This window comes from Drosophila sulfurigaster, chromosome 3, assembly GCF_023558435.1.
Source record: "Drosophila sulfurigaster albostrigata strain 15112-1811.04 chromosome 3, ASM2355843v2, whole genome shotgun sequence".
Classification (NCBI taxonomy): domain Eukaryota; kingdom Metazoa; phylum Arthropoda; class Insecta; order Diptera; family Drosophilidae; genus Drosophila; species Drosophila sulfurigaster.
In genome coordinates, this window is record NC_084883.1 from 38806722 (window position 1) to 38824455 (window position 17734).

Here is a 17734-nt window from a genome sequence, read left to right on the forward strand (position 1 = left end):
TTTCCTGTTCCGTTAACATTTTGTGTCTGGTTTCCGGCATTTTTGTACGCCGTTTAAAATTGTTTCCTCAGATACAAATCTCGAGCAGCAACAAATTTCGTTGCGCAGACACTTGAATGCCAATTGCAAGCAAATTGATGCCTTCGGGCCAACATTTAAGTTCTGCTGCCGTTCGCCATGGAGGAGACAGACAACAACAGCAACAACGACAGCAGCGACATCAGCAGCAGCAATAACAACAACAAGGAGAACTTCCAGTTGAACTAACAAATGAAAATGTCAGTCAGAAATTGAAAATGTGACCACGTTTAAACGATTCCTTGTCTATTTCACATGAAATGAAGGGCTCGACTTTGATATGGCCTATTTAACCAATTATATTTATTCATTTGCATTAGGTTTGAATGGTTGCAGAGTCAGAAAACTATGAGTAAAGGTCGACTGGTGGATACTCTGTAAAAGTAATTTATATTAAGATAAAAAATAAATAGTTTTGCACTAATACATTCTAATCAACAGTATTAAACAATAAATAATATTGTTGTATAATAAATTTAAATATAACTTAATATAATATAGTTGTACAATAAATTTAAATATAACTTAATAAGTAGATAACATTTTTGTGCAACAAATTGTAATATAATTTATTACACAATAGATTTCACCTAATCTAAAAATTATCACCTGTGAAATAAATATATATGCTTTCCCAATTACATCTGTTTCGTTCCCCTAACAATAAATATTATTCTCTCTCTTGGGTAATGCCACTTTTTTCCAATACATCGCGTATACTTAATACGTAATTTGTCATAAGAAAGGGCAAAGAAAATAAGAATAGGGAACTCGGTAAGTGTTTAATTATTTACAGAGTGTTGGGTGAGTGCTGCTTTCCCATTAACTGTCCAATACTTATTTAGGTAAATGTACTTAAGTATGTAAAATGCTGTTGTCCTTGGCAAAGTATTAAGTTATTTTTTTGGGTAGCAAACAAAAATAAATTGAAGGACCTAAATTACTATACTTTTATTGATTTGCAGCCATTAACTATTTCATGAAACGGAGTAGAAAGGAAAAAGTGTGGGAAGTCAACAAATAACTACGTATTTCAATCGATTATTTAACAGCTATGTAAATTGTTGATTATGTCTCTAAATATAGTTGAGTTACAAAACATTTGTTTGCCGACACAATATAGAACCTCTCTTTGCTTAGTGCGTCATTTAACATTCCTCTAATTTCCCCAGACATTTAACGCATATTCATTTTCAACTAGCATATCATTAGAGGCCCTCCGACTGTCATGGAACATTGAGTGCTTATCAATGTTGTGGTCGTTATCATTCGATATCATTGAGAGGAGACAGCAGAGGCAACAATTGAGATTGCACAATTGAGATTGCCACTCACGGCATTGATTTCTTAAATTTCAATCAATGTTCAGCCTGACATGAATTCCTTTTTTTTTTTTTATCTTTTTCCCTTTATTTTAAATTTTTTTATCTCGTTTTTTTTGGTTATGAACCATTTTTTCTTTTTGCTACATTGCGTTCAGTTGAGCGTCGACATTTTGAGCACTAACAATTAAAAGTAACGGCGGTTGACGCAACATTTAACGGTACGTACATCCCATAACATACTATATATACATATATACGATATGAATATACCCTACAGGAGTTACTTTGTGGGTGGCTGAGTGTGTGTGTGTGTGAGTGTGTGTTTGTGAAGCACTTAGTAATATGTGAGCGTGTGATGAACTCAGTAATCAAGCGATAGCCAGGTCTAAAATTAAATTTTATGTGTCGTTATATGCGAAACAATAACAACAATTGAAGCGAGTGCACACTAGATGAGAGAGTATGCTATTGGCGAATACCCTATAAATAGTGTGTTGTGCGGGTGAAAAGAAAATTGTATTAAAAGTTTGTAGGGTATTTTTAGATTTTAACATGTTTAAGCTAGTTGCGAGGACTTTGTGGACTCCATGCCACGTAGGTGTCAGGCTGTAATAGCCAATAAAAGCTGCACAATAAAATATTTGATCGTAATTAAATCTTCATTTTATAGTATTAAGTAATTTATAAGATATTTTGAAATTTATTAAATTTATCTTTTAACACTGCCATTTTAATGAACCTAATAATGCATCTATTTTCATTTGTTATATATTATATATAATATATACTATATATATATATATATATTATATTATATTATTATATTCGCTAAAATATTAAATTACCGAAAATGAACAAAATTTTAAATTATTAAAAATGAAATACAGTAGGATGTTATAACAATATCTTGTCTCGAAGATGTGTTTATAATAATATTTTCCAATTTGAAATGTGAATGTATGTCGTGCACACTGCTATTTCAATGTTCACAGCTGTAAATATAATATGGGGTTAATATCAAAATTATAAAATCTGTCGAATTGCGAGTATAATTTTTTGTCTGACAATCATTTATAAAGTTCTTAATATCCACTGAATGTCATCCTTAAAATATATTTAATTTCGTTTTATGGTTGAGGATGAGCTTTAAAGTTATGCGTTTGACATAAATGAGCTGCTCAGCAAAAAGTTTTCTTTATTATCATTTAACATTAATAATAAATATTTACTTTACTGTGACATTTATTACCCGTTTAGTAAATTAAATTATAATGCAGATAAACGCCAAATTGAAACGGGTTATAAAAGTTTAATTTGTAAAACTTTGAAATCGTAAATTAAACGTTTTTTCCAAGAGAAAAACGAATGCAACACAATTAATTAAATTCACGGCAGAAAAGTGCATTAAAAATAATGATAATAACATTGTTGATTTTTCTATTATGAACATTATGAGCACATTAAAGTAACGTTTGTGTCAAAATTACATATACTAAAATAGTTATTTTACCTTCTATTGAGTATTTTTAAAAAACTAACAGCTTTGTAATAATACTGGCTTTATTTATAAGCATCTATTTTTAAGTATTCAAGTAATTACTATTTTCTTTATGCCCTACTTAAACATCTATTTAGGAAAATATCAAGTGAATGCAATTTCCAGCAGCATCGGCAACAATTTTGCTTGCCTGTTGCACATATTAAAGTTGACAGCGAAAACTAAAATACCCTTTTAATGCTCTGAGAATGAACAGTGGGTGTAGAAGTACACACACCTGTCCCTAAGCTTAAGTTCATTAATAGCAGGATTGCAGGCACAACAACAAAACAACAATAACAACAATAAAAACGAGCAACGAGCATAAAAACAACTACAAAGAGCAGTTGAAAACAGAACGAGAATCGATGACAACAAGTCAGTCCAAGAAACGTTTTCGCTGCAATATCGCCGCAGATGAAAAGGCAATAAAATGCTAAATTAAATCGTGTAATAAATATTAAATGTATAGAAGGAGTTTCTGTAAAAGAAAGCAAGTTCAATGTTTGAAGCGAAATATTCGAAATAGCGAAAAACAGAATCATTGCGTTTTTGTCTGTTTGGCTCCAAAAAAATCAGCTCTTACTCTCATTCGTTCCTTCAGCTCGTTATCGTCTTGGCTGCCGTAGCAACAACAACAACAATGATAACAACAACTACAACAATGACAACAATAACAACAACAGACATCGACAACAGCAACAACAACAACAACAACAACATCTACAACGTCGACGACAACTTCTTGTTGCTTGTTTGTTTGCCAGGCCGCAGAGACAGCAAACAGCAAAGGCAGATAGACAATTGAGTTTTGGGGGTCACAAAGGGGAGGCCAAATGAAAGGGGAGGGTGGTACGGAGGAGGGGGCGGCGGCGGGTTGAGTGTTAAGTGGAATCACGATGGGTTGAAGCTGCTGGAACTGTTTCCGCCTGCATTTGTTGTCAACGACAGGCGAGCACTTTAGTTCTGCACATTAAACGTAGCGCTGCCGTGTTGACTTCTCTTCGTCCCCCTGTCTCCTTTTCTCTTTGCACCCTCTCTCTCTCTCTGGCCACCCCTCTATTTGGAGAATGGTCTTCTCCCTTTTGGCGTATCTTTTTTCTTATGAAATTTCGAGTGAATTGCTCGTTTATTCATTAAATTACGAAACGAGAGTGCGAGAGCGAGTGAACAATGCAATTTGCTGAATCTAGAGCGCAGACAGGCGCACCCTCCTCCTCTTCCCCCCCTCTCTACATTACCCCCTCACATGCTGCTGCTGTTTCCACAACATGTTCGACATTTGCCAGTAGCAATTGAAAATGCAATTCAAGTTCTACTTTGGCTGCTGCTTGGCCTTAAGCCGCTTAATTGCTGGCAAATATTCAACCGAGCAACGAATCGAGTCGAGTCGAGCCGAGTCGAGAGAGATCTTTGAGCACACCCTTCAGCGAGGTTGCCTCATAAATTTGCAAATGGCCCAAGTGGCAGCCCTTCCCCCTCTCCCCGTCGAAAAGAATGTGCCATGTGCCATTGTGGCACAAAATATGACTCCATCTATTCCATTCCATGCCCAAGTGGTCTCTGGCCAAGTGAGGCGTTAATAAGCCCCTATAAGTGCCCTATGTCTAACTATCCTCTCCACTCGTATCAAGCTCTTTGTCTAGCTCTCTGTAGTTGAAGCACAAACAACACTTTTGCCTTTTTCCCAGCGAAATATTAAGTATACGCAGCAGTATCAAAATTGATGATAAGTCTGCGGTTCAAGAAGCGGGAGTTTATTATGAGAATGTGGGTTACCAATGTTAATTTAAGAACACAAAAATAGTCAGCAAATTTAATCAAAGTATTTTACTTTAAAGGCCTTAGTATATATAATTTGTGGGTTCAGAATAAATATTAATAAAACTAAATTCATTATATTATTCATAATTAATAAATAATTCGGAATAATAATAATAAACTCCCTCTATAAAGTGTTTCATCGTTCATTAGTCGAGATTTTTGTATTTTTGTAAATAAAAATTGTAATAAAACCTAAATTTGAAAGTTTTGGTAATAAATCAAGTATACGCTCAAGTAACAAGTCAATCTCAATTGGTCAAAATAAATACAAAAATTAAACAAACTTCCGCTAAATATTTCAATCTAAGTCAGTCTTATTGTTACCAAAAATAACACTACTACTATATAAGTCAAATTATTAAAGCATAGGTAAATTAAGTATACGCACGATTAACAAACTTAGTGAGTTAAGATCAAAACAAATAATAATGCTTTATAAATAGGATAAAAAGTAGTTGCTTAAAATCAACTAAAAATCTACTTTAAAAATTAACACATATGTAAATGCAGGCATAAATCAAGTATAGGAGGGAATATCAGACTAAATGAGTTAATGCCAAAATATATAATAAAATTAAACATAATTGTCTTAAATGTTTCATAATAAGTCAATGAGCACAGAAGAAATCTTTCTTGTTATTAAGAAAAATCTTCTACTTTAAAAATCAAATTATTAGTGCAAACATAAATTAAGTATACGTAGGAGTATTCAATTTTGTGAATAAATGTCCAAAAATAAGGTAAAACTAGCTTTACTAAGTTTAATGTTAATCTACAAATTATCTTCTACTTTAAAAATAAACACAACAAATAATAAATCAAGTATACGCAGGTTATATAATGATAAAATAAATAGTAAAATTAAGCAAAATTTTACTATATTAATTTAATACTTTTTCTCCTTTTTAATAAGAAAACTCTATCTTTAAAAGTCTTTTATCTTAAAATGGAAAACATACGTAGGCGCAACCAACAAAGTGACTGAATAGAGTGAACACTTGATATACGCTTTTAGAAATGCAAACCTGTGGCAAGCTCCTAAGTAACTCGCAAGAAATCGTTACATGTAAGAACATTTTATTTAGCTTCACTCTTAAAAAGTAAAACATCAAATAGTAGCTATCGATACAAATCAAGTATAAGTAAAGTTTGAGTAAATAAAGCGAAACAAATTGACAAACTCGCAGTCAACTCTCAGGAAATAGTTACATAGTTACTGCAACAATTCATTTAAATGCGAATCCCCAAATTAATGATTTAACTGAGCAACCTATTTCACGTGTAAAATGGGTCAAAGCTGTGCGACAATCGCGTATTTAAATGAATAATGCTTGATGAATAGTCGCATTCATTACACACCTTTTTGCAACCTATTTTTTACAGCTGTCATGTGGACCCAACTACTGAAACTTCACTGCATGCTGCTCGTTGGTTTGCTGTTTGGCAGTGGGAAAGCTGCTGGCTTGCTGGATGCCTCATTAGCAGTTATAGAAGCAGGCGGTGTTGCAGCACGGCAACAGGAACAGATGGCAGTAAAAGCTGTGCTCGACATGGTGCCAGCATCAGGTAACCAACAGCAACAACAATGAAAGGAAAAAGAGTGAAGAAAAATGAACGAAAAAAAGAAACTATCAACAGAGGTATGCACTTGTTGTTGTCCTTTTTACTCGCATTGTATGGCTGCAATTAAGCTTGTTTATCACGCATACGCACTGTAGCACCACTGTGTTAGCCACTTTAATGCTGTCAGCGCCATGGCTGCGCTTCTATCAACAACACAGTAAAGTGGAGAGTGCAGAGTAGAGAGTGGAGAGTGGAGATTGTCGAGTGCTGAGACGGGGTTGTCTAGCAACGAGAGGCAGAGAAATGTCAACGAATTCGTAATTGGTATTTCGTTTTCTGCATTTAGTTGCACCAGTTTAGATTTTGTGGAACGCCAAGGCGGCAATGAATGCATGCAAAAAAAAAGAAACCGTTACAAAAACCCAAAAATAACTCAAGTGTCACTCGCGCATTCCATGAGAGCAATAGCAACAGCAACAGCAACAGCAGCAGCAGTAGGGCAAAGACTGCAAAGATGCTACAGCAGAGACTCAATAAAAGCGATAGGTTGGGCAACTACAACAAATGATTTGCATATGATATTGAATAAAATAAAATAGACAAGTTTATATAGCTTCAATTTTCGAAAGAAGTAAATGTTTACCATTGCCGTCAAATTAATTTCGAATTTTCGATTCATTATATTGTGAAACAAATAAAAAAGTTAGAGTAAACTTTTAATTGTAATACTCGCCTCCATTTTTATTGGTCTACTTAAAGCCTTGGCCATTTGAATTCATTTGTTTAATAATTGAACTTTGATATATTACATTTAGGTTTTTGATATATTTGAATATAATTTGTATTTGTCTTAAAATTATGTCAGCAGAACTCTCGCATTAACTAAATGTGACATTACAACTATGTAGATAGAATTTTGAGGACAAGTTTGTTGTGTTAAAGTGAACGGCAGAAGAAGCTAAACTACATGTTAAACTTCAATATTGAAGCTTGATATGTGGTCTTGTTTATATTTCTTTTTTAATTGAATGCTAATTGATATTCGAATTTTCACTTTTTATTCTACTCTTATTTGCACTTTACTAAGGCGTCTTTCAGTGCAAATAATAAAACAAAAATCATACGCAAACAATGTTTCCAAAACGCATATTTTATAATTCTAATCGTCAGAATTTAACACATTTCCCCCATATTTGTTTAATATTCAAATTCAGCTTCATATTCAATAATTATGGTTTGCATACACTTTAATTTTTAATAATTTTAATACTATGAAAATCCTCGAAGCCAAACAAATAAATTTCAGCTACTTAGTTTAAGAGCACCATTTTGAAATATATTGTTTTTAATGATTATGGTTTGTTTGCCATGAATTATCATTAGACATCAATGAAATCAACATAACTAAAATATAATAGCTAGCTTAAAATAATATTAATATTTTAGTTGACAACTGAATAAATTGGAATATATATTGACTATGGTTATATTTCTTAAGTTCCCCTATGACAATGTTTTGATATAGTTGTTTACAATTTGTGACAATTTACAAACAATGACAATTTAGTTTCTTTAACGATAGAATAATTTTGATTAACTTAATTATTATTCATAAATTGTAACTTTAATGGATAATAAGAAAATCCAAATCAATTTGAGCTGCTCAGATAAAGAGAAGCTTTTTGAAAATAATGTTTTAAACGATAATGATTTATGCTTGATGTCCAAATAAACATAATTGAAGTGAAATTGCTTCCAATAATACTTCAATTATAGTAGTTGACAGCTGAATAAATTGCAATACATCAGAGCTATCGATGATTGTAGTTATGTTTGTTCATTGCTTTGACAATGCGATATGCAAAAGAACACGCGAGTTCATAGATGGCAATGCAGATTGTGTCTGGCTTAGGCAGTTATCACAGTTATCCTTTTTATGCATTGTGCAACGCGTTTTCTTCTTTCGTTCGCTGTTCGCTGTTGCTGCCTCACTGGCTGTGCCACCACTTGACAATTGCTGTATCCGCTTGCCGCTGACAAGAGATGCAGCCGCAGTCGCAGTTGTTGTCGTTGTCGTTGCTTTTCGCCTTCCACTTGCCCCGTTTTGTTGTTGCTTCCGTTTGCTGGCAGCTTCCGTTGCAACAGCAGCAGCAGCAGCAGCAGTGTTGATGTCGTTGCTGGTGTCATTTGTCACGCGTGGCAGTTGCTGCTTGTTTCTTAACAGATGTGCAGCTGACGTTGTTGTAGCTCATCTCGTCAGGCCGCAGCAGCATCTGCTGCTCAAGTGTTAGCCAAGTTTATTCTTGGCATCATTAACCGTCGGTGATAACACTTAACATACTTAGCCGCACGGCACAGACGCCACACGCCACGCCCCCTTTTTGCTAAATGACTGCCAGTTCGTGCTATTAAAATGCAAATTTCTAGTGGTCACGTGATGCTGTGTAAATATTTTTGTGCAACACATCAACAACAGAACAGAGCAGCGAGAACAACAACTATCAACAAACACTACAAAGTGAATAACTTTCACTTTTGCTTTTGCTTTTTGTTTTCGCTTTCATTTCGTTTCGCCCGTCGTGACATTTTGGGTCAGTTGTCTCATTTATTTTGGCGCTTTTCAACTTTAAATGTGATTTATTGCCAAGCAGCTGGCAACGGAAAACCAAACAAAAAAAAAACAAAACAAGGAAGAAAGCTACAGTCGAGTATGCTCGACTATGAGAAACCCGCTAGCCAATTTGAATAAAAGCTAAACAGTGTGGTATTACTATTAAAATATACCAAATCTTATACCACACAATACTAATATATACCAAATGTTTTATTTGGTATTTCGATATTACACTACATTCTCATTTTGAATAAAAGGAAAAGAGTGCGATATTCTTTGTAAAATATAACAAATTAATTAACCACAAAATACTAAAATATACCAAATGCCTTGTTTAGTATATTGAATAAGCACTACTTTTGAAATAGACGTTATTTGTCATACAAACTTAAAATACCCTTCTACTCTATGGATACCAGGTTCAAAAACCGAAAGAGACAACAGACGACAGCGTAAAAGTTTTTTGTGGCGCGTTGAACATGGCGTATGATTAACGTCAACGCGTCGTATGCATAATGAGAGTTTGCAATATGCGTGACAGCGAAAAACTTGATGTCCAATTATGATTAAATGCTGGCAATGTTGCAAAATCCACTTAAGCTGGAAAACTTTTGCACCGATTCTTCATTTCTAATTGCAACTAACAATTTGATCGAATGCGATTTCAGTTTTCCATTTCCGTCCACACTTCGGGGGAAATCCTTTTGCGATATTTGCAATAGCTTTTCAATACAACCTTTTTGTTCCCTTTTGCGTATTTTTTGATTATCAAACAATTTGATTTCCGCTTTCGTCTGCTTGTCTGTCTGCTCAGACCTTGTTCCTTTTACGTTTTCCTTGCTCATCACAGAACACAATTGCTTTGATTGCCAGCTGGCATCAATGTAATGCCATCGTCGTTCCCGTTTGCCTTTTGTTTGCCCATCAAAGTCAGCAACTTGTCTAATGACTGCAATTTGATACGCTTATCAATGATTCATGTGCGCATTTGCCAATCACCTGCAAAAGCGAACTACAAACTGAACGACTATCTATGGTTACACATTTCATTTTTATAGCAATTGCACTTAACTGACAGTAAGTAGCTAGTTAAACGCAATCTGAGCTCTCAAGTGGAGCTAAACACAAGCTCTGCTCTCAGTGTTCTTCGCTTCTCAAGTGCTGCAGACAGGCTTAAAGATAAAGCGAGAGAGCTAGCGATGGAGACTGTCGAGTGGAGTTTTCAAATTAAATTTTTTCCCTTGTTTAGCAGACACTTAAAAGCCAAGTTCATTCTTATTCGCATTTTCTTTTGAATTTTTTCGCTTCTTTTGTTTTTTTTATTTTATTTTTTGTTCCTTTCATTTACAGCACGCGGCAGTTTTCTGCTCTACCAATTAGCAAAGGCCATAAATTCTGGCAACTACCCTTGGCTGGAGCCGCAGCGTCAATTTCTCGGTCTGGAGTTGCAGGAGCAAGAACAGGAACTGATTGTGGAGCAGCAAGTCGATGTTGTGGACTCCAGCTGGATGGCCGCAATGGCAAATGAATTTCAGGTAGCCACCACTTAAATCCATATCGGCCACAGAGATAACATCCTCCCGTTCTTTTCCCCCCTTGGCAGCCGTCAGAAAAAAAAGAATAATACATAAATCACGCGCAGTTTCTCGATGTTGGGCATTTTTAACTTTTTGGCTCAACTGAGCCTGTCAGTGCAATGGCTTCAGCGTGGAGCACGTGACCACGCTTCATTGCTTCATGGCTTCCTGACTGCCACATTTTTGTTGGGGGCGAACCTGCGGCTAATCGTCCAGCCTTGTGCAGCGTATTTTCCATCAGCTTGTATTGAGTACTCGTAATCGTATTTCCGCAAGCATTTCAGCAACATGCGAGCGAAGAGATATTGGCAATAGAAGCTCTATCATTTGCTTTTTGATATTTCAGTTATTTTTTTGAGGTTGCAATATGCCAAAATAATTTTAGACGCTTTTATGACATTCTTAAAGTATTTCAGTGATTGGTTGCATTTATTTTAGAAGAGATTTACATTTGAGTATCGGTTTTTTAAGTATCATCAAATAGTCGTTTTAGGCTATTGCTTAAATAGATCAAATTTATTGAACCTACAAATTGAAAATAACTTTAAACATGATTCAAATTTTAGTTGTTCTATTAATAAAATGGGAATTTGAAGCCATAATTTATGTATACTTTTTTCCAAATTTTCTATGGAACTTATTGCCTTAAGTTTAAATTTATCAATAAAAAAGGATTTTTTAATATTCTTTTAAATTTAAATGAAAAATTGTATTTTCTTTTAAACATTTCAGTTCTAAATTTCTAATTTCTTATTTTATTATTATTATTCTTTTATTATTATTTTACTGTTCTATTAATTTCCACTTGAAATTCAATCTTAGACTCATTCTCATTCAATCGCATTAACAAATAATTCCTTTAGACTTTTGCAATACAATCTACCTCTTATCAGATCGTAAAAAATTAATAAGAAATTCGAACATCTCATTGATGTTGAGCAGCCATAACACATAAAATGCTGAGCAAGAAATTGTAAACAAGTCAAATTTCTGAAATTCCAAGAGCTCGAAAATTTCCTTCATTAACCTAACGCAATTATTAATAAATAAAATCTAAGCACCAGGCCATGAAATTTAATCGTTGACACAAATGCGCCTCTAATATGCAAACAAATTAACTTAAGCCCTGTGAATTGGCTGTTTGTTCGCAAATTTCAAGTGTACACAGAGAGTACAAATTAAATTGTAAGCGCGTTATCTGTTAATCGTTTGTTATTGAATATTTATTGTTTGGCAATCTCGTGTTTCCAATGTAATCTGCAAGTGCCATTAGACAAAGAAAGTTTCTAATTATCGAAGCCATAAATGGAGGCGAATAGATGATAGCTGTTGGGCTTCTTCTATACTGCAAATTCAGTTAACTGCCGTTGGCTTTGTTGCAATGTCGAGACAGCTGCTTCTGCTTTGAATTTTTAGATTGTCGAAATAATGCAAATTTATCGGAGGGGGAAGAATGAAAGTGCGATGTTTGCCAAGCTGTCTGTGCTATCGATAAGCAAGGCCTCAAGGAGCAGTTAACGTGCTCTGAACGCTTTGCTGCTTGTTGCCACTTTTCGCACACATTCGACTATTTACTTTTAATTTTCATGTTTGAGACTACGGCACCAGTTGAGCTGAAATGAGCATTGAGTGTGATGTTCATTAAGTTGTTGGAATACTCTCGTATCTGCAGCATTGTTGTGCTTGTCTTTAATGTGGATTTGCTCTTTTTGAAGCCAGCAAGTCGCCAAGTTTGCCCAAGCAGCTAGTTTTTGCTGCTGCTGCTGCTGGGAAACGTCCAAGTTTGGCAGTGCAAAAAAAAATGTAGAAAAAAAGTAAAGAGAGAGCTGAGGAATATACACGAGGGATTACTTTGCTTAATTCAACTGCAAATGAAAAGTGTTTGTTCAGTAAATTCAATCTGCTCGACGTCGTCGTCGTCGTCTTCGTTGTTGACGTTGTCATTACGCCTTGGCCTCAGCCTCGGCTTTGGCGTTGGCTCCTGTGCAAGATTCTGATTCCTTTGCTGAGAATCTGGTTATGGTTATAGCATCATGCTACTCGCTAGCATTCGCACTCTTATTCCTGTGCTGAGCCCCTGTCGAGTTCATCAAAGCGTAATCTGCACAAAATGGCGGCATTTCCTTTGCGCAACAACCAAATACAAAAAATACAAAAAAATGGCAGCAACTTTAAGCTAACTATGCGTTTGCTTCCTCTTTTTGCCTCTTACTCACTTTCTCTCTCTCTCTTGGCTGCCTCAGGAACTGAGCCCGAGTCGAAGAGCGCCTTAAGCGCCCCATCTAATGGAGTCATAATTCTTCAGCTCGTTAGCAGCAAATACATGCAACGTCAAAATGTGTGCTCAAAAAAAAGAATGCCAGACATTTTTCGTTAGCTTCACATTTTTGTATACCCCGCAATTGGCAGTAAACAACCTTGGGGAATGATGCGCTATAATATGAGCCTTCATATAGCATATAAAGAGTGGCATAAAATATTCAAGCAGACTTTTTTCAAGAATAAATATCTGGAATTTATTTTCATTAATTTTTAATATAAAATTTGATGCTTGGTTTTAAGCACATGTAAGGAACAAATTTGTTTTTTTTTGTATTTAATGTTTATACTTATTTATAAGTATTAAACATATCTGCTAATATTTATTATAATGTTTTATTAGGCCAAGCCCAATTGGGTATTGGCAACATGAACCCATCAAACACATCCAAATTCTTTCTAAAATCTGAAATTTACCATAAATATTTCAAATCAAATTTTCAATTTATTCCTTCAATCTGAAATTTGAAGTAAGCTATAAAATGTTTTGAATTTGAGAATCATATTAATCAAATTTAAAATCCGAAGTAAACTAACAAATATTTTAACTTTCAAAAGGATATTTTCATGTTATTTTCTCCTCTATTCAATAATATTAATATAAAGTTGTTCTATAAATTGCAATTATACGAAATGCATTTACTTTATTTCATTCGATAATATCTTAGAAAATTTGATTAAGAAATTGTAATTATATAAAATTTATTATATATACATTTATTTTATTTGAAATTTGAAACATACATTTTTAATGCCTTAAATGTATTACCATTTTTTTTATTTTATCTCCAAATTAATCCTATCCGCAATTTGTACCATGAATTAAGAAATTAACGAATTTTTTTTCTGGATATTCTTTTGTCGCTAAATTTGCAGCGTATTTGCCAGTTGAGATTATTACTGCTAAACTTTATTTGTTTGCCTCTTGGTGTCTGATGTTCTAGGTGCCGTGTTGTTGTTGTTGTTGCTGTTGTCTTAAGCCTTTTGCATTTTGGGGCAACGCCTTCTGACAAGTTGCTTAATTGAAAAGTGTTTTGTTCGGATTGCTGCGAGGCACGTGTCTCGTGTCTGCTGCGTCCCAGCAGCTGCTGCTGTTTGCTGATTTGGCATTCAATAATTTGCCTTTATTTATGCGCAAGACGCCCAGAGAGAACCAAAAATATAAAAAGGACATTCACAGCAGCCGACAATTTTTCAAGGATCTTCCGGTTCGCCCTCTGCTTTTGGCTTTATCTTTGTTGCCTTGTCTTTCCGGTGCTGAGCCTCACTTTTCATTGCTTCCTCTCTCGCTCTAAATGTATTTATCTCCATCTCTGTCTTCGCATATCAGTGCTTGAGTGCTTCAGTGCTCCCTTGTCGCCGGGCTGCCATAAATAATTATGTTATTTTAGATACATCCCACTTGTTGTTGCTGTCACCAAAAATTGTTGCAATAATTATCACATTTTTCACACCGCCATTTTTCATGCACTCAACACTCGACGTTGTCGCTCGACACTTTTTCCTTTTTTTCGGTTTTTTTTAACCATAATTAAGTAGACAGGAGTACTTACAATGCCACTCCCATACGCCCTCAAAAAGTGTCTCATTTATGCTTTATGCGCGAGACATTAGAGCGATAAGCATTTTTTATGTATTTTTAATTAACTTTGATGTTGTTTGTGTGTGTGCTATATAATCCCATCAAAACTGTTGCCGCTTCCCTTGTTTTTTTTTGCCACTCTCTCTTGCTCTTGGGCCGCGACAAATTGGCCAAATCTAAAGCCATACTCGAGACTTAATCGGGTCCCGGTTGAGTCGTCTCTTCATCCATCTCTCTGGTGTATGCTGCCTCGTCTCAAGTGTTTGTCTATCTAATTGCCAATTTTAATTAGCCAGTCAGCGGCACTAAGCAAAATGTCCAAGTGTTTGCACTTATCTAACAGCTGCTCCTCCCTCTTTCCTCCCCTTCCTCGCTCTTCGCTGGCATACAAAGACCGCAAATTTTGTGCACAGTTAATAAGATCGCTTAAATTTGACCAGCAAAATTTATAGACTGCAGTTTGTCGACCCGCATTAAAGCTGTCCACATTGCTGTTTGGTGTTGTTGCAGCCTCTGCTGCTGCTGTTGGTGCTGCAGTGCAAACAAAGCTGCGTTTACCTTGCTGTGATTGTGATGCCAGTGGAAGTGCAACACTCTCCACTTTCAGCCAGTTGCGCATTTATATATAGCGGGTGGTGCAAGAAGTTTGTCCAGCACTTTGAAAGCTTGATTTGCTTAAATTTACTAAAGTAATTTTCAGGCTTGGCCTGAATGAGTTTACCATAAAATGTGGTGTTTTGGTTAAATTACTTAATAAATCAAAAATTTAATTATTCGTTTCTTATTTACAACTTGAATTTCATTTATTTTATTATATTTTTTATTTTTATTTATAACATTCAGTTTAGTTTACAACACTAAGAATTATCAATTCTTAATTGTAGACTCGATACATTTTCCATATTTAAATTATCTATTTAAATGTTGCCCACGATTACAAAAAACTTAATTGAATGAACTAAAAAAAAGACTTATACTTCTACTAAACTGAATGATAGCTTAAATAGAGTAGCTAAAAGGGTACACTTTCTTGATAAGTTTTCTTAATTGTTTGCATTCCAAATAGACTAATTAAAGAATTTATAATCTGTGTTTAATTTATACTGGGTATTAATTTTGCAAACCGACTAAAATCTGAATAAGCTAAGACTTCGACACACTACTTAGAAAATAACATTTTGATATATCTAAAATTGTTATAGAATTTTGACAGTAATTTAAAAATTGTTGTTCTGGTTTCAATGTTGGCTTTGACTTGATTGACTTTTATAATTGGATATTAAAACTTATGTGTTTCACTCTCAATAGTAGCAACCATTATTAGCTAGTAGTAAATCGAACTAATCAAGTATGTTTATTAATTTGGCAGCTGAGAGATACTCGTAGAAACGATTAATAGTGTTTATAGCTCTTTGCAGATGGAATTATTACTTTATGTATCTAATTTTTTATTTTCCAAATATTGCTATTTAAAAGTACATCAGTAGAATAAATTGAATAGGTATAAAAAAATATTTATTATTCTAATAATCGAAAAGTTAATCGTCAATACAACAACAATACAACATTTAATTTCTTTCTATTTATGAATTAGATGCCTTGTATCACATTTGAGTAATAATAAATGCCACCCTCGTTATACTTGTACATTGTATGTATTTAAGCACTTACTACTATAAAGCATTACTAAAATGCATTGACGCTGTTTGCTGCAGCTTTCAATTAAGCTGCTGTCGTCGTTGACGTTGTCGTTGTCGTTATAGTTGTCGTCGCTCACTCGCTCGCTTTGGCTCGCCTTTTAATTAGCTCAGAAAGTTGAACATTTTTATCGTCACCCTCAGTTGGCTGTACACAGAGTTACCTTTTGCGCTTTTATTAATTTCATGTTGCAGTTGTAATTGCTGGTAAATATGGCATATTGCTCATACGCAGCGTTACACCGGAAATTAATTTTTTTGTGCGCCAAAAATGTCAAAAGTGGCATTCAATTTACTTTCGAAGTACGTGAACATTAAATTCCCGAAATTTATTTGTAGACTATTTAATTTTTGACACATTAATTTCATTTTTTCAGTATGTGCCCGTTTATGAGAATTTTCCGCTGGACTTACAGACGTGGTTAATGGACAGTTATAGCCTCGATGCCATCGATGTGTATGATGGCTGGATGCGAAGCACTCGACGCTCTGGTGTCGGTGGTCAGGAGATTTGCAATGCCGCTGGACAGTGCTTTGAGGTGGCGCAAATAGTCGGCGCCTGTTGTCCATTTTGAGGATAATAAAATTCATTTTGAAATCGCGAAAAAGAATAGTCAAAAGTTCTCGACTGTGAGATACCCGTTACATATTTTTTAAAAAAATGCAAAATATTATTCTTCAAACATACCAAGTTATTATACTCCCAAAAATACCAACATATGTGGATATACTATAATATCCAAAATATACTACATATAGAATACAAAATATACCATATTATTGTTTGGGGTGCTTTAAGGTGAGGCAAATACTGGCGTCTAAGTCAAAATATACCAGATTGCGCTTTGAGGATATACTATGACATCCAAAATATACTGCAGAGTATATAGTATACCAGATTGCTCTTCGAGGTGCTTTGAGTTGAGGCAAATAGTCGGCGACTGTTGTCCATTTTGAGTAGAATAAAATACATTTTGAAATCGTGAAAAAGAATATCATAAATTTGTGCATTGTCACGCAGTCAATGGGGAGCAAATATTGATGAACGGATGCGGAGTTTCGCGTCCGCAATGTGACCATTAAATGTTGTTGCTGTGGTTTTCCTCCACACGTTGTTGTTGCTGTTGCCGCCGTTGCTGTTGCTGTTACTGTCAGGGCGACAAACAATCGAGCTGCCATCTGCTGCCAAGTGCAATGCACGTTGTGGTTGAATGTGGCCAACGTGGTATACCCTTTAAAATTCATGGCATTTAACTAGAGTTTATTGATTATTACATCATGTAAAGTCATTCAGCTAATGACTTGACTGCTGCAGGGCATCAATTAGTTGTCTATTCTCTGTTATTGTTTTGGCCTTGGGCATTGAGCTTTTAAGCGTGGTGCCAATCAGTAGCATGAATGTTCAAATGCGTGCCACGCAAAAAAGTGCGACAATAGCCACAGCAACGGCAATAGCAACAAGCATAGCTTCGGCGAAAAGCACAAAAATCAACATGCAACTGCTAAAAAACAATAACAGCAACAATGACAGCCAAAACAGCAACAATAACAATGAAGACCATCATCATGTCAGCGATGTTGGCAATTTTATACCCTGTACGTTGTGGCAGCTGAAGTA

General features: G+C 34.9%; 1 protein-coding gene across 1 annotated transcript; it reads left to right on the top strand.

The window, feature by feature from the left end:
* The first annotated feature begins 1557 nt into the window (after positions 1–1557).
* On the top strand, positions 1558–16786 carry LOC133842949 (uncharacterized). Its single transcript, XM_062276260.1, has 4 exons — positions 1558–1621; positions 6148–6330; positions 10292–10476; positions 16494–16786. Exons 2-4 carry the CDS (start codon positions 6153–6155, stop codon positions 16689–16691), a joined length of 561 nt encoding a protein of 186 aa, XP_062132244.1. The 5' UTR covers positions 1558–1621; positions 6148–6152; the 3' UTR covers positions 16692–16786.
* The last annotated feature ends 948 nt before the right edge of the window (positions 16787–17734 follow it).